Source organism: Pristiophorus japonicus, chromosome 5 (assembly GCF_044704955.1).
Source record: "Pristiophorus japonicus isolate sPriJap1 chromosome 5, sPriJap1.hap1, whole genome shotgun sequence".
NCBI lineage: Eukaryota > Metazoa > Chordata > Chondrichthyes > Pristiophoridae > Pristiophorus > Pristiophorus japonicus.
The window spans coordinates 146,705,635-146,724,008 of record NC_091981.1 but is presented as its reverse complement, the minus strand read 5'-3'; the positions used below and the strand labels follow the sequence as shown (position 1 = coordinate 146,724,008).

Genomic DNA, 18,374 nt, shown 5'->3' with positions numbered 1-18,374 from the left:
GGAAGAGTTGAGCCGGTGTGCAACGCCCCTGGTTGCGACACCGGCTTGCTTTTGGACTCCCACCCAACCCTTACGCCCTGCAGCATGCCCTACTGGGACCGCCTGTGAAAACGGACAGTCCAACCTATACCGGCTGCAGTGAGGTAAGTAATGTGCAACTCAGGTAAATCTGATTGTTTATTCTTTTATTTGCAATTTATGTTGTGGTGGCATGGGCTATGTATTGGGAATGTTTTTGCTGGAGAGTTTTCAAGTTTTTTTTCTCCCCAGGCCTCTCTCAGAATGCTCCCGGGCCGGTTGTTTAGCTCGGGATTTTCGCATGCGCAGCCGGCCTAGCGCCCAAGAGAGGTGTACACTTCCCTTAGCGTTTCGCCCCACACTCGGGGCCCAGATGCCCAATTTGATGACTGAGGTGCAAACTATTCCTGGGCGTACACTTTACTGCCCTGCTGCAATTACCGCCCCGAAATCAACAAAGCCGAAAATCCAGCCCATAGGATTTTAATAGAGTCTTATAATAGGAAAAGAGTATGCTTCCTTTTTTAACAACAAAAAAACCTATGGTGCTTTTATATGTACATCATCAAGTGCAGATCTATAAGAGCAGAAGACCAGTACTATAGGCCACTATGATATAGCATTTATTGTGCACATCTCCTGCAAGACTTAACAGACATAAAATGCTTCTTGAATAGAGAAATTAATTTCTTAGGGAGCACAATGTGGGAATAACCAAATTTATTATGCCACAAACTTGTAGGTCGTAGATTTGCTCCAACAATTCTACATATGGATCCCTACCTTAGAAGACAGAGTGGAAGCTCAAGTGATTTACAACCATTTTATTGAACTTTGAAGTAACTATGGATCTGTTTAAAAAAAATGATTTGCACATGTATGAGAAGGGTCATTGAAGGTTATAGTGATTTTAATAGCATTGTTTAATTTTTAAAGATGTAAGACAAGGAACTAGAGTTCCTTAAAGTAAACAGGGAGTGGAAGGGGGAGATACCCATGATAGAATAATGACATGTGGACTTTGGATGGAGCTGAGGCCAAATAGCCTTTTCTCACTCCAAATGTTGTTATATTCTTAAGCATATAAGTGCAACAAATCCTCAGTAATAAACTGCAAGTTATGGTTTGATAAACTCACGGTAATTACGTCACAGTCATTAATTGTTCAGCATCAGAGACATCACATATCAACACTTGACAGTGCTCACATTGTGAGCTACTGCCAGGGTGAACAAGAACCCAAAGTGGATTGAAGCCACTGTGGACTAGATTTCATGAATTTGCACTCCCAGCACGGAGCCTCTCACCCCAGGAGTGCTTATTGGGAATCTGAGAAGACAGCCCTTATACAATAGTTAAAAAATAACAGGTACCATAAAATCATTCAAGGTTGTAATATATTCTTGGGGGTTGAGGTGAGTTATAAACTTTGCCTTCTCAGTTTGTGGCATCATCTGAACTCCTCGATTAGATTACTGCCTTGTAACCATGTTCTCATGTATCCATTATTCACTTGTGTATGAGAGAACTAGTGTAATCTAACATAACAATGTACAAGAATGCTAAATATTTTTATAATGGATATGAGGCAGTGAACTTATCAATAACCTGAGCAGGCTGGGGGTGAAACTGGGCAGTAGTGCAAAACCAGCAAGATTCGGTAGCCTGTTTTGCACCAAGCCCACTTTTCCTTTCCATTGACTTCAGTGAAAAAGAAAATCCTTGGGGTGTCCATTTAGTGCTATTGCCTGAGACCAATTTCACGTTGGTTATTTCTAGATATATCCACACCAGTTTTGGGTCCATTTATCTTTGTGCTGGCAACAGCTTTAAATGCAGACAGTAACTACTCCATGCCAATACCTGATGATGCTCCCGCAAGAAGACAAGTAACTAACATAGAATTCTTGCTGGCTGCTTATTTAGGTTTTACCAGTTTCCAGCCGAGTTTAGAAAATACTCACAGATAGAATCAGGAAATTCTTATAACTACAATAAATATAGGAAATGACTAAGTGTACTTGCTGACCTAGGATCCATTGGGTAGGCATTCTCTGGAATGGGCTGAGTGGTAGCCAGATGAGCTGGAAAACTTCTGTCCGGTTTGGGAGTTGCTGCAGGATTAGGTGACCCGTGGTGCAAGGGGGATACTGGCGTGCTGGATGGGGTTGGTGGATTAGAGGGTTTCAATCCTGCAGGTGGCTTCTGATCGTAGGCACTAGAGAAAGATAAACAAGCCCACAAATAAAACAAGAAATAACAGGACAAAATGTGTTTTCCTCTGTGCTACTGTCTGGAGACCAGTAATAGCAAAAGATAATTGTATCCTGGTTGAGGCTCTGGGTTACATATGGAGAGAAAGACCTATATATGTCACTCTCCCACATACTTAGACATAAGGTAGAGCCAGTTCCCGTGCAGGACAACTCCTGAAATGAAACCTGCTGTTCCGCTCATGTGCCGGTCCGGATTAAGCATTTAAGCAGAATGCATGCCTATCAAGCAGACCTGTTTGGAAATCTGATATTGAAACTTGCATTATGGCACTACTTTGATGCCCTGAAACACCTCAGCGTGTTTACAAAATCAGTCGAGAAGTTCTGAGTACTATCATCAGTTTGGGAGACCAAGAAAATGTTGGATCTTTGCTGATATCAGACTAAAACATAGAGGTGCGTTTACTGTGAGTTGGGAGTTTACAGCATTACTGAAATGTGAAAGACCTATAGACTGCTTCCTTATCTCTCCTTTCCCATTTGAAAAAGTGTATGATGGCAAGATTCGTTCTTTAATTATACCACCAGATGGTGAAAAATCTGCCGGAACAAATTAAACCAAGTTACTGCATAAGCTTGATTTACCTGAGATTAATCCTGAGCTCAAATCCTATATATCTGCAACCAGATCAACCAATACTCAGCTCAGCTGCAATTGTTTACAACTAGGGTTTAAAATTCTTGGCATTTTTTAAGGAACAGGGAGTGGTTCTACTTTAACGGGAAAAATAGTCAAATAAGTGACTCTATACGAAGAATTGTGTCATCTACAATGGCACAAATGCAACATGAGGTTACTGGGCAGAGGTAAGAAAATGTAAGCCCTTGCAGCTGCAATTCTAAATGAAGATTGTAGTTCCAATAAAATGTTGGTGTTGACAGATGCACTTCCTGTAATATTGGAGAAATCTATTGGAAACGTTAACTTCACATTGTCAGATAACTTATTCTTGAAATGGTGGCCAAGAATACCATTAGCAATTAAAATTAACTGCAGTGTACTTATCTTAGTACCATCTCAAAAAGCTTGGCTCCATAAATACACTGGGAACCTCCGTGCTAACCCTGCCAGAGTATCTGGGGTCAGCGAAGGTTCTTTGCACAGCCCTGGCTAGGTGCATATCTTGGGTTCTACCCTCCGTAAACTTGAGATTATCCAAAACTCTGCTGCCCATATCCTAACTCACACCAAGTCCCATTCAACCAGCACCCCTGTGCTCACTGATCTACATTGGCTCCCGGTTAAGTAACGCCTCAATTTTAAAATTCTCATTCTTGTTTTCAAATCCTTCCATGGCCTCGCCCCTCTCTATCTCTGTAATCTCCTCAGCACTACAACCCTCCGAGATGTCTGCGCTCCTCTAATTCTGGCATCTTGAACATCCCTGATTTTAAACACTCCAACATTGGCAGCCGTGCTTTCAGCTGCCAAGACCTTAAGCACTGTATCCAGGTCCTCAGGGCCTGACTCCTGGCATTGACCGCCACGGCTATCTGCTCTCTCTTCCTTTGCAGTGCCTTCTGAGCATGTATCTGGAGGGTCTCCTGACCCCCTGCAGATACAGGACATCTCTCCTCTTTTCCACCTCCTCCATCAAGGCCTCCAGTGCAGCATCTGAAAAACGCTCTCTCCCATGTTGTGCCTTTCTTCACTGTCTCCCAGGTCCCATCACTTCCTGAATGACTTCCAGCACCTGCTCCAGACACAATGCATCTCCCCTTTAAGAGGTGCAAGCTAGCTTTAAGCAAAGCTGGCTAGCTTTAATTGCTGTTAGTAAGTAATGATTTTGGGCCCATTACCGATGCCTGCAGCCAATCAACTTGCATGGTTAGCGCTAGCTGCAACAGAAATCATTGAAATGAGCAAGCAGCATGAAGTTGGTGTGCTGCCTGCATTACATTGAATGGGCGCGGGTTAATCGCGCATCGCAAACCCCACGCCCATTTTAGGGGCTATCCAATTTAGCCCCTTTGGAATTCACAGCTGCAGAAGGTGTAAGCACTCACCTCTTACTTCCCCCTCCCCTCATCACAACCTTATCCTTGTGTTTTCTCCTTTCAGACACTCAAGAATTGCAACCTGCCCAGGAAGTGATGGAAGAGCAAGAAAACAGTGAGGTTGAAGGCACACCTTCTCTCGATTTAACACTCGAAGCCACCAGCTCAAAAACTGACACTGCGCATCAGTTAGGGGATAGCATAGAGGCGGAATTTGCAAATGGCCAGACACCGGGCACGGGTTTCCAGCAGCCAGAGCAGGGAGCAATAATAGTGCTGGTGCCAGCTCCGTGGAGGGAGAGGTCGTACAAGAGTTCTGCTGCAAAGGACTCAGATGAGGGCTTCCATGGGGCAAGCTACTGAAGAAGGCTGATGTGAATGAACAATGCTTGGTGCATTGGCAAGCCTGCCAGAAAGCCTGCATGCAATGTCAAGGAGCATGGAGGAGTCCAGTACCAACTTGGCACAGGGCCTTACGCAAAACTTGGACCCGATTCTTTCCAGCATGGAAGTGTCGGTCAACTACATTAGCATGGTTGTGGACCCAACCATGATACAGTGTCTGATGGCCGATGTCTCAGCTTCCATTGTAGCACAAGCAGAAGCCACCCAACGTCTGGGTGCTGCAGTGGAAGCTCAGACTGCAGTTATCATGGCTGTGGATTACTGTGTTTAAAAGAGCTTGCAGGGTATCACAGCACTCCGACAAACTGTCCTCCAACCGATTACTAGAATTGCGTAGGAAAAGAATGGAGGCCCGAACGTCGCCAGAGGGAGGAAGGCCCCTGCGTGAGGGTGGAGAGACAAGGTAGGGCCCAAACCTATGGTCGGAGCTGGTTGGAGACTCACAGCCGTCGGGGATCGGGTGGAACAGCTGAGTCGGCCACGTCCAGCGGGGAGCGAAAAGCGAAGTTCCAGTTGGAAGGTCTTGGCAGCAGGGAGGTCGTTCTGGAAGGTAGGTTTTGATTGGGGATGGGCAGTGGGCCCAGATAGCTGCCCTTGCAGCACAGGTTTTAGGGTAAGGGATATACTTTGGGGGGGGATCAGCGAAATGCACCCACTATTAGTGCTGGGGGGGGGGTGCTTAAACAGTGGTGGGGGGGAGAGATTGAGGGAAAGAGGGGTGAAGGATGGCAGCAGATGGCCAGGGGGGTTTGTTTGGGAAGAGCTTCCTCGGGAGCTGCCATCCCATCCGCCATCTTAACTTGCCATCTATATTTTCATTTATATCCTTAGGTAAATAGGTACCATGGCCTCTGGCAATGAAGAAAGAAGGACTCCAGACTAGAAAAAGAAAACCCAAGAATTTAAACAAGTCCAACAGCATTTCAAGTGGGGTGCCTCACGGCTCAGTGCTGGGACCCCAGCTATTTACAACATACATTAATGATTTGGATGAGGGAATTCAGTGTAATATCTCCAAGTTTGAAGATGACACTAAGCTGGATGGCGGTGTGAGCTGTGAGGAGGACGTTAAAAGGCTGCAGGGTGACTTGGACAGGTTAGGTGAGTGGGCAAATGAGTGGCAGATGCAGTATAATGTGGATAAATGTGAGGTTATCCACTTTGGTGGCAAAAACACAAAGGCAGAATATTATCTGAATGGTGGCAGATTAGGAAAAGGGGAGGTGCAACGAGAGCTGGGTGTCATGGTACATCAGTCATTGAAAGTTGACATGCAGGTACAGCAGGCGGTGAAGAAGGCAAATGGTATGTTGGCCTTCATAGCTAGGGGATTTGAGTATAGGAGCAGGGAGGTCTTACTGCAGTTGTACAGGGCCTTAGTGAGGCCTCACCTGGAATATTGTGTTCAGTTTTGGTCTCCTAATCTGAGGAAGGACATTCTTGCTATTGAGAGAGAGGAGAGAGGAGAGAGGAGAGAAGAGAGAAGAGAGAAGAGAGAAGAGAGAAGAGAGAAGAGAGAAGAGAGAAGAGAGAAGAGAGAAGAGAGAAGAGAGAAGAGAGAAGAGAGAACAGCGAAGGTTCACCAGACTGATTCCCGGGATGGTAGGACTGACATATGAGGAGAGACTGGATCGACTGGGCCTGTATTCACTAGAGTTTAGAAGGATGAGAGGGGATCTCATAGAAACATATAAAATTCTGACGGGACTTGACAGGTTAGATGCAGGAAGAATGTTCCCGATGTTGGGGAAGTCCAGAACCAGGGGACATAGTCTAAGGATAAGGGGTAAGCCATTTAGGACTGAGATGAGGAGAAACTTCTTCACTCAGAGAGTTGTTAACTTGTGGAATTCCCTACCGCAGAGAGTTGTTGATATATTCAAGAGGGAGTTAGATATGGCGTTACAGCTAAAGGGATCAAGGGGTATGAAGAGAAAGCAGGAAAGGGGTACTGAGGTGAATGATCAGCCATGATCTTAATGAATGGTGGTGCAGGCTCGAAGTGCCTACTCCTGCACCTATTTTCTATGTTTCTATGTTTTATGAGTCAACACCTTCACCTAGGCGTACGAAAGCACGGGCCTTACACTAAACATCCGTAAGACAAAGGTCCTCCACCAACCTGACCCCGCCACACAGTACTGCCCCCCCGGTCATCAAAATCCACGGCGTGGCCTTGGACAACGTGAACCATTTTCCATACCTCGAGAGCCTACTATCAGCAAGGGCAGACATCGACGGCAAGATCCAACACTGCCTCCAATGTGCCAGCACAGCCTTCGGTCGCCTGAGAAAGAGAGTGTTCGAAGACCAGGACCTCAAATCTGGCACCAAGCTTATGGTCTACAGGGCTGTAGTGATACCCGCCCTCCTATATGGCTCAGAGACATGGATCATATACAGTAGACACCTCAACGCGCTGGAGAAATACCTCAAAATGCTGCCTCTGCAAGATCCTGCAAATCCATTGGAAGGATAGATGCACCAACGTCACTGTTCTCGATCAGGCCAACATCCCCAGCATCGAAGCACTGACCTCACTCGGCGGGCCACATCGTCCGCATGCCTGACACGAGACTCTCAAAGCAAGCACTCTATTCAGAACTCCTACACGGCAGGCGAGCCCCAGGTGGGCAGAGGAAATGTTTCAAGAACACCCTCAAAACCTCCTTAATAAAGTGCAACATCCCCACCAGCACCTGGGAATCCCTGGCCCAAGCCTGCCCAAAGTAGAGGAAATGCATCTGGAAGCGTGCTGAGCACCTCGAGTCTCGTCGCCGAGAGCATGCGGAGGACAAACGCAGGCAGCGGATGGAGCGTGCAGCAAATCAGACTCCCCACCCACCCTTTCATAAGAACATAAGAACACAAAAAATAGGAACAAGAGCAGGCCATACGGCCCCTCGAGCCTGCTCCACCATTCAATAAGATCATGGCTGATCCGATCATGGACTCCAATTCCCCACCTGCTCCCCATAACTTCTTATCCCCTTATCGTTTAAGGAACTGTCTATTTCTGTCTTAAATTTATTCAATGTCCCAGCTTCCACAGCTCTCTGAGGCAGCGAATTCCACAGATTTACAACCCTCTGAGAGAAGAAATTTCTCCTCATCCCTGTTTTAAATGGGCGGCCCCTTATTCTAAGATCATGCCCTCTAGTTCTAGTCTCCCCCATCAGTGGAAACATCCTCTCTGCTTCCACCTTGTAAAGCCGCCTCATAATCTTATACGTTTCGATAAGATCACCTCTCATTCTTCCTTCAACGACTGTTTGTCCCACCTGTAACAGAGACTGTATTTCCCGTGTTGGACTGTACAGTCACCTGAGAACTCATTTTTGGAGTGGCAGCAAATCTTCCTCGATTTCGAGGGACTGCCTATGATGATGATGACTGTGTAGCACTATGACAGGCAAAGGCACACAGAAGACAGGCACTGAGGGAATGCACAAGGGTGATTCGTTTATGTTTTTATGCAATATGGCAAGATTTGATTCATATATTTGGTTTAGAATGTTTCTTTTGTGGAGGCTTTTATTTTTGAATTTTGGCCAAGCGGATGCTGCAATAGTCAGTGATAGAGTAAAGGTAAGGAGTGGGACTGTTGGTGAGTGGGAAATTGGGGTTGCAGTTGGATGAGTTCTTCATGGACAGCCCGGGAAAAATGGGTACTTCCACTCCTCCTCCTCCTCTTCCTCCTCCTCCGCTTCTTACTATACAGCTGGTGGAAAGGGCTGTGCCCGCATGATGGCGAGTTTGTGCAGCATGCTGCAGACCACCATGAATCTTGACACCTGCTCGGTCCAGGCAGTGGAGTGTTGTTTCAGCATGCCAATGGTCTGCTCTATCACATTTATTGTGGCAGCATGGCTTTAAGTGTATGCATGCTACGCACAGGTGCGTGGGTTGCGCACCGGTATCAGCAGCCATAGAATCATAGAATAGTTGCAGCACAGAAGACGACCATTCAGCCCTATGAGCCCATGCCGGTTCTCTGCAAGAACACTTCAGCTAGTCCCACTCCCCGACCCTTTCCTGTAGCCCTGCAAATTTCTTTCCATCAGGTACACATCCAATTCCCTTTTGAAAGCCACAATTGAATCTGCCTCCACCATTCTTTCAGGCAGTGCATTCCACTCGCTGCGTAAAGACCTTTTTCTTCATGTTGCCTTTGGTTCTTCTGCCAATCACCTTAAATTTGTGCCCTCAGGTTCTCGACCCTTCCGTCAATGGAAACATTTCTCTCTATGTACTCTGTATAGACCACTCATGATAGTGAACACCTTTATCAAATCTCCTCTCAACCTTCCCTGCTCTAAGGGGGATAACCCCGTTTCTCCAGTCAATCCATGTAACTGAAGACCCTCATCCCAGGAAACATTCTCGTGAATCTTTTCTGTACCCTCTCTAAGGCCTTCACATCCTTCCTAATGTGTGCTGCCAAAGAACTCCAATTGAGGCCAAACCAGTCTTTTATAAAGGTTCATCATAACTTCCTTGCTTTTTTACTCTATACAGGTTGAGCATCCGAAATTCGGAGTTCCGAAGTTCGGAATGTTCCAGAATCCGGACACGGGGCCAATCCATGGCAGAAAACCGGAAAATGTTCCGAAATCAGGATTCCCCCGCCTCGGCAGTCCAACCTCCCCCCATACCTTGGCCGCTCGACCTCATCCCAGTCTTCGGCGACCCGACTTCATCTCCCCCCTTACTTCGGTGGCCTGACCTCATCCCGGCCCTTGGCCCAACTTCGTCTCCCCCCTTACCTCGGCCCAGGCAAAGACATTCCGAAATCCGGAATGGCCTTGGTCCCGAGGTTTCCGGATTTTGGACATCACATCTATACCTCTATGAAGCCTAGGATCACGTATGCTTTTTTAAACGCTTTCTCAACCTGCCCTGCCACTTTCAATAATGTGTGCACGTATACCCCAAGGTGTCTTTGTTCATGCACCCCCTTTAAAATTGTACCCTTTAGTTTATGTTGCCTCTCCTCATTCTTCCTACCAAAATGTATCACTTTGCACTTTTATGCATTAAATTTCATCTGCTGCGTGTCCACCCATTCCACCAGCCTGTCTATGTCCTCTTGAAGTCTATCACTATCCTCCTCACTGTTCACTATACTACCAAGTTTTGTGTCATCTGCAAATTTTGAAATTCTGCCCAGTACACCCAAGTCCAAATCATTAATATATGTCAAGAACAGCAGTGGTCTTAGTATCGACCCTTGGGGAACACCACTGAATACATTCCTCCTGTCTGAAAAACAACCATCACCACTACTCTGTTTCCTGTCACTTAGCCAATTTCGTATCCATGCTGCCATTGTCCCTTTTATTCCATGGGCTTCAATTTTTCGGGCAAGCCTATTATGTGGTACTTTATTGAACGCCTTTTGGAAGTCCGTGTACATCATATCAACTGCATTGCCCTCATCAGCCCCCTCTGTTACTTAATCAGAAAACTCAATCAAGTTAGTCAAACTTTCGCCAGTTCTGACAAAGGGTCATTGAACTGAAATGTTAACTCTGTTTTTCTCTCCACAGATGCTGTCTGACCTGCTCAGATTTCTACCATTTTCAGTTTTTATATTAGTTAGGCATGATTTGCCTTTAACAAATCCGTGCTGGCTTTCCTTAATTAATCCACACTTGTCCAAGTGATTGTTAATTTTGTCCGAGATTCTCATTTCTAATAACGAGGTTAAACTGACTGGTCTATAGTTGCTGGGTATATCCCTACACACTTTATTCAACAAGAGTGTAACATTTGCAATTCTCCAGTTCTCGACTAGAAGTTTATGGCCAGTTCCTCTGCAATTTCCACCCTTACCTCCCTCAGCATCCTAGGATGCATCCAATCCGGTCATGGTGACTTATCTCTTTAAGTACTGCCAGCCTTTCTAGTACCTCCTCTTTATCAATTTTTATCCCATCCAGTATCTCAACTACCTCCTCTTTCACTATGACTTTGGCAGCATCTTCTTCCTTGGTAAAGGCAGATATAAAGTACTCATTTTGTACCTCAGCCATGCCCTCTGCCTCTTTGAGTAGGACTTCTTTTTGGTCCCTAATCGGCCTCACCCCTCCTCTTCCTACCCATTCATTATTTATATGCTTATAGAAGATTTTTTTAATTATCTTTTATGTTAGCTGCCATTCTATTCTCATGCTCCTCTTATTTCCTTTTTCATTTTCCTCTGAACTTTCTATATTCAGCAGGTTCTCACTTGTATTCTCAACCTGACATCTGTCATATGCCCCCTTTTTCTGCTTCATCTTAATCTCTATCTCTTTCATCATCCAGGGAGCTCTGGCTTTGGTTGCACTACCTTTCCCCCTCGTGGGAATGTGCCTCAGCTGTACCCAAACCATCTCCTCTTGAAAGGCAGCCCATTGTTCGATTACACTTTTTCTGATTCCAATTTACCCAGGCGAGATCCATTCTCAACCCACTGAAATTGGCCCTCCTCCAATTAAGTATTTTTACTCTAGATTGCTGCCTCACTTTCTCCAAATTAAAGATGTTGCTATGGGAACCCGCATGGGTCCTAGCTATGTCTGCCTTTTCGTGGGATATGTGGAACATTCTTTGTTCCAGTCCGACTCGGGTCCCCTCCCTCACCTCTTTTGATGACTGTATCAGTGCCGTTTCCTGCTCTTGCCCTGAACTAGAAAATTTCATTCACTTTGCAGCCAGTTTCCACCCTTCCCTCACCTTCACATGGTCCATCTCCGACTCTTCCCTTCCCTTCCTCCACTTCTGTCTCCATTTTTGGGGATAGGCTATCGACCAGTAAAAAAATCCACCATAAGCCCACTGACTCCCACAGCTACCTGGACTACACTTCCTCCCACCCCGTATCCTGTAAGGACTCCATTCCATTCTCCGTCTCCATCACATCTGCTCTGACGCCACCTTTCACACTAGTGCCTCAGACATGTCTTCCTTTTACCTCAACCGAGGATTTCCCTCCGCCATGCTTAACATGGCCCTCGACTTTGTCCATTCTATTTTCCGCACCTCTGCTCTCACCCCTTCCCCTTCCTCTCAGATCCACGACAGGGTTCCCCTTGTCCTCACCTTTCACCCCACCAGCCTCCACATTCAATGGATCATCCTTCGCCATTTCCACCATCTCCAGCGTGATCCCATCACCAATCACATCTTCCCCTCCCCTCCCAACATTCGAAAGGGACCGCTCCCTCCGTGACACCCTGGTCCATTCCGCAGTCACCCCCAGCACACCCTCCCCCTCCCACGGCACCTTCCAATGCAAGCGCAGGAGATGTAACATCTGTCCTTTTACCTCCTCCCTTCCCACTATCCAGGCCCCAAATACTCCTTCCAGTTGAAACAGCTCGATGATGGTCGATTATTTATTTTATTTGTTTAAAAACTGATATTGACGATTAGGCACATTTTGTAGTTGAGAGGACAAAGTCGGCTGAAGTATTGCAGGCTCTCTGAACTAATGCTTAAAAAAAACCTCTCAAGATCAGACATTGGACTTTACATCAGTTGGAAGGATTTATACTGTAAAGACTGCCGATCTTTCTGGGCTGACCTGCAGCCCACGGCGAAACTTCACTGATGTTCCCCACAGGTACACATTGACCCCGCTGCTCCGAGAGTTGGTGTCACCGCCCCAAATGAACCATTACATTAAAAACTTACCGGGTACTGCTGACAACGCTCCAACCCGACCGAGGAAGGAACACGAGAGGCATCGGGGAGAAGAGGAGCAGCCAGACCCAGGACACAACGCGGGTTGCGACTCCCCTGCCGGGAATGATGCTGGACCAGGGAGGTTGCCGGACCAAAGAATCCCAGACTAGAGAGGTTCAACCTGTACCCAATCCTGATCTTTTTTGAGCCACGCCTCCGTAATCGGCATAACATCATATTCCCATATGGCTACATGCGCTTGCTGCTCACGAACTTTATTTATCACGCTGCATGCGTTTGCACACATGCACAGTAAACCTATCTTAGGCCTTCTTATATTCTCTCTTAGTCTAACCCACCTTATACCGTAAGTACTATTTCTTATTCTAGTGCTATCTGTCTCTCTCAATCCTTTGTGCACTTTGTTTCTCCTTTCTAGTGTTACATCCCGGTGTCCATCTGCCTGCCAAATTAGTTTAAACACTCCCCAACAGCAGTAGCAACCCCCGCCCCTGCCCGCCCCCCACCTCCCCCCCCCACACCGCCCCATGCCGTGGGGATATTGGTCCCGGTTCGGTTGAGGTGCAACCCGTCCGAACTGTGCAGGTGCCACCTCCCCCAGAACCAGTTCCAGGTCCCAGGAATCTAAAGCCCTCCCTCCTGCACCATCTCTCCAACCACACATTCATCTGCTCTATCCTCCTAGTTCTGTACTCACTAGCTTGCGGCACCAGGAGTTATCAGGAGATTACTACCTTTGTGGTCCTGCATTTTAATCTAGCTCCCTAAAATCTGCCTGCAGGAGCTCATTCCTCTTTCTACCTATGTCATTGGTACCGCTATGGACCACGACCGCTGGTTGTTCACCCTCCCCCCTCAGAGTGTCCTGCAGCCGCTCAGTGACATCCTTGACCCTGGCACCAGTGAGGCAACATACTATCCTGGAGTCACATCTACGGCCGCAGAGACGCCTGTCCGTTCCCCTAACTATTGCATCTTCTATCACGATTGCTTTCCCAATCTTCCTCCTTCCCCAATCTTCCTCCTTCCCCATTGTACATCTGTGGTGCCGTGGCTCTGGCTGTATTCCCCAGAGAAACCATCGCCCTCACCTGACCGGCTAGAGAGTGAGATGCACTCAGGAAACTCCTGCGCTACCTGCCTAGTCCTCTTTGTCTGTCTGGTGGTCATGCATTCCCTCTCTGCCTGCACGCTTTTACGCTGCGGGGTGATCACCTCCTGAATCGTGCTATCCACGTAGCTCTCAGCCTCACGGATGCACCGCAGTGATGCCAGCTGCTACTCAAGCTCCGAAACCCAGAGGTTGCGCTCCCCCAGCTGACAAGACTTCCTGAACATGTGGTCGTCCAGGACATGGTACAAGATGAGCATTCAACGGGACTGAGTGCCCTGCCATGCCTCTACTTAATAGACTAAAAGTATCTTAACAGAAATAAACTCAAGTCTTAAAAAGAAATCACTCGTTACTCACCAAATTTTTGCTTCTTTTCAGCTCTTTCTCTTGTGCTGCTGTCACTTACCTCGTTCCCTGATGCTCGCGCTCTCCAGGTTCTTCGGGCTCTCGGGCCTACCTTTATCTCCGGCTGCTCCTCTCTCTCTCTCCTCCTTCTCCCTCTGATCTGAGTTCCCACTCTCTCCAAGTTCGCAACTTTAGCACTCTGTTTAGAAGCACTCCATTTAGGATCACTCTGTCTAGACCACTCTCATCAGCAGAAAGCCCTGGTCGCTCAGTAGCCACCCTTTGGTTTGCCATGGTGCTGAAATGCAGCTGGCACAGCGGACTGACTGCCGCAGAATGAAGGCATCATGACTGCTGCCAGGATACCAGGCATTCACCTGCATGATCCGCTGCCTGTGCTCGTACACCAGCTGGACGTTGAGGGAGTGGAATCCCTTTTGGTTCTGATAAATGGCATAGCTGACATTCCGCACCCACAAAGCGATGTGCTTGCAGTCAATGGCACCCTGCACCATGGAAAAGCCTCCAATCCTAGCGAAGCTGCGTGCTTGCTTTTCCGGCTGGTCTCTTCCAAGACAGAATGAAATGTAGCCAGCTCTCTTTGACATCTCTTACACAACAGTGGACAGAAAACTGCAAGGTGGTGCAAATATTTCCAGCTCCGGCCTGCAAGGAGCCCGACGCATACATTTTCATCGCCACGGTCACCTTCACAGCCACTGGCAATGCGGTCCTTGCCCTGCTCGGAGGCTGCAGTTGTGGCTGGAGCAGGTGGCAGATTTCAGTGACAATGTCCTTACTGAAGCCCAGACAGCTCACACATTGTTCCTCGCTGAGCTTCAGGTGGGACAATTTCTCTCTGTACACCCTGGGCGGATATGGCCTCTTGCTGAGAGCCCTTCTCATCCCTCTCCACCTTCCTCTTCCAGCAGCTTGTCCTGCTCTGTGTGGCCACTGTTCATTCTTCAAGTCAGGCTGCATTCCAAGGAGAAGGCCTACTCGTGCACCCATGTCTGGCAGCAAGTGGTTTGTGCAGAAGCCTTGAAGTCAGCAAAAAGTCCTTCAGCACCTGCCACATCACTCCCTGTAGACATTTACAACTTAAAATAACTATAGAAAGCACCAAATACTTGTAGAATCATAGCAACAGCCAGAAGAAATCAATCAGCAACTAACCTGCAAGTATTTGATCATTCCTTTAAATAGCGCTTGTGGGGGATCCTTCCTGCTGTTGATCGCGTGTTCCGCTGTGCGAGGTTAAGAGAGGGCATTAGCTGGAGCATTGAGCTCCAAAATGACACCGCTGGCATCAAATCAGCATTGCATGCCAATTGACGTCATGATCTCCCTGCTCTGCATACTTGTGGTGGATGTTCACTGTACATGTGCTAACCCTTGCACCAATATGACGTCTGGCGTGATTTGCCCAGAAGTGTGCGCGCATGCTGCAGACAACATTTTGGTGCTCTAAGGGCACTCGCAGTACCCAAAAAACAGGTCCCGGCGACTTGAATTTTAAGCCATATATTTTTAAACATCTTACAGATGTTCAAATGATTGGTGCACTAATCTTCATCAGGATCTCTCACTTGAACTCCTTTCCAAATAAATAATTAAATCTTAAGTTAAATATTTGGTATTTCCTTGAAGACAAACTCAGAATATTTTATTTGAGCAAACACATTGGTGCATTTTTATTGAGCAGTTTGTTTGCAACAATGTCTTATAAGTTGTTAAAAAGGCATTAATAATGGATGGCAACCAATGAAAGATTTTCATTCGAGGACAATCATAAAAACTCTGCTGAACCTATGTCACCTTCAGTTCACCTATTTTGAATCCATTCAGCCTGCCGTATTTGTGCCAAGGTGAGCATGCCACTAAAGTGGTATTTGCAGCATGTGAAATAAAACTGGCTACATAAACCTGGCCATGCTATGCATTCTGATTTCAGACCATAGTAGTACACAATACTCTCTGTAATGTCTGTAAGCTTGTAATGTTTGTAGCTCCACACTGTGGACGTACTGTGTACTGCAACTGCAGGGTTAATAATAAATAGAACCAGGCAGATTCCGGAGGCTTCCGAGAGAGCTGCCTGCCATGTTATGAGCTGTGTGTGCTTGTGCTCTGTGAATATATCACATTTGGCGATGAGATGGGATTTTTCGGATGATTTAAAGCTTAAATTTTGTTGGTGAAGGATTCAGCCAGCCGACAGAGAGACTTTGGAAGTTTATGTCTTTGGAAAAAAGCTACAAAATCCGAGGTAAATTATAGCACATGGTGTAAACAGCTAGAGATTAAAATGGCAGGTGTAATCGGACATTTGGGGGAATATAGACACGACCGGGAACGTTTTAAAGCATATGTGGATCGGCTAGAAATGTATTTCACTATAAATAACATAATCGAAGTTCCAGACAATGCAGTCCAGAACTGGGCTGTGTTCTTACTTAAGAGAGCGATCTTATAAGAGGCGGGTCCGGCATTGTACGAAACCCTTGTAAATCTGCTTGTGCCTGATGAGCCAAAAGACACAACACTTAAAGAGATTTTAACGAAGCTGGAGCAGCACTATAACCCCAAACCGTTAGAAATTGCTTAAAGCTATCATTTCGGGATTCAGAATCAAAAGACTGATGAAATATCAGTGATTACATCGTAGCATTAAAAAAGCTATCGATGCACTGTAATTTTGGAAACTTCAAAACCGAGCATTGTGGGATAGTTTTGTTTGTGGGGTGAAAAATGATGCGATCAGAAGGAAGTTATTGACGACGGATGACTTGACTTTTCAGATTGCTTGTCAGACAGCGAGGTCGATGGGCATGGCCGAACAATATTCCCAAGAATTAAATAATAATTACGGTCGTCAGTCAACCGAAGTAAATCACCTGCAGGTTCAAAGTAAAAGATGGTGGAGGCCCAAAGTCTCAGAAACTGGAAATTCCAACAGAGCATCGAAGTCGTGCTATAGGTGCCTGGGACAACACATAGCTCAAAGTTGTCCATACGTGAAGGCAGAGTGTTTCTTCTGCAGAAAGACTGGGCATCTTGCGAAGGCATGCCGACTGAAGGGTAAACCAGCTTTCAAAGCTATGAGTCCAGCATTCAAAGCTATGAGTATAAATCCCAAGAGGCTACATAGCATGGAAGAACAACAACAGGATGAGGAGATGTTAGAGTTACACGTCATCAGGAGCACGAGGTTAATGTATTCAGAATGTATCAAAATCCATATAGTTGTTGCAGGATTCAAGATACCAATGGAAATTGACACGGGTGCATCCGTGAGTGTAGTACCGGAGTCACTATATCGCAACAAATTGCGTGATTTCCAACTGGAGAAATCCAAGATAGAGCTGCGAGGCTACTCGGTAGAGAAAATTCCTGTGGTAGATCGTATCACCGTACCGGTGAAATATAAAGATCAATTTCAGAACTTGCCTCGAATAGTAGTGAAAGGAGACAAGCCTGCCTTACGAGGAAGAAATTAGTTGAGCTCACTGAAGCTGGATTGGAATAAGATTTTCTGTGTGGCAGCGAGATTTTCATCAACAGATGAGGTTATCAAGAAGTATCCGAAGTTAAACTGCAAAACGGTCCGATCCAAGGCTTCAAGGCGAGTGTCAGGGTGCAGAAGTACGCTAGATCGGTTTACTACAACTCACGTTCCATACTATATGTACTCAAGGAGAAAGTTGAGCAAGAACTCAAAAGACTAGAGACTGAGAACATTATTTGTAAGATAGATCGATGTAACTGGGCTACACCCATTGTTATTGCACCTAAGTCCGATGGTAAGGTAAGATTGTGTGATGATTATAAAGTAACTGTAAACCAGGTTCTAGAGTAATGTCCCCAATACATTGCCGAATATAGATGATTTGTTCACAACACTGACAGGTGGTCAGATCTTCGCAAAACTGGATCTTACGAATGCCTACTTACAGCTTGAACTAGATGAGGAGTCCAAGTCATGTTTGACTATAAATACTCATCTAGGCTTATATCAATTTAATAGGCTACCGTTTGGAGTGTCTTCCGCCCCTGCCACATGCCAAGGGGTGATGAACCAGATTTTGCAAGGTATTGAAGGGGTAGTATGTTATTTGGATGACATACTAATTTCAGCACCAAATAGGCAAATTCATAATAACATATTAAATGAAGGCCTCAAACAGCTAGAGAAGCACAGAGTACAAGTGTCTGCTCGTAAGTGTGAGTTATTTAAAAACTCAGTGGAGTACTTAAGGTACAGAGTAGACAAAGATGGTTTACATCCAACCATGGAAAAATTGGATGCAATTAGAAATGCACCCACTCCCAGGGTGTGGCAAAGGCTACATATTGATTTTGCTGAGTTAGAAGGACAACAATTGTTCATTGTGATTGATAGCCATTCGAAGTGGGTTGAGGTGTTTCCAATATGGAAAATAACAACAAGTAAAACAAATTGGACATTTTATGAAAATTATTTTCTTCATTTGGCCTCCTTGAAGAGATTGTTTCGGATAATGGAC

The 18,374-nt window shown here is 46.1% G+C and overlaps 1 protein-coding gene across 3 annotated transcripts in view; it reads right to left on the bottom strand.

Annotated features, from left to right (window-relative positions):
• Positions 1 to 18,374, bottom strand: part of etv1 (ETS variant transcription factor 1) — a 186,102-nt gene that overhangs the window by 105,738 nt on the left and 61,990 nt on the right. For all 3 annotated transcript variants that reach the window (XM_070879983.1, XM_070879982.1, XM_070879984.1), the window contains exon 7: positions 2,048 to 2,236. In XM_070879983.1, coding sequence (XP_070736084.1) covers positions 2,048 to 2,236 — 189 coding nt within the window. The remainder of the gene's footprint in view (positions 1 to 2,047; positions 2,237 to 18,374) is intronic.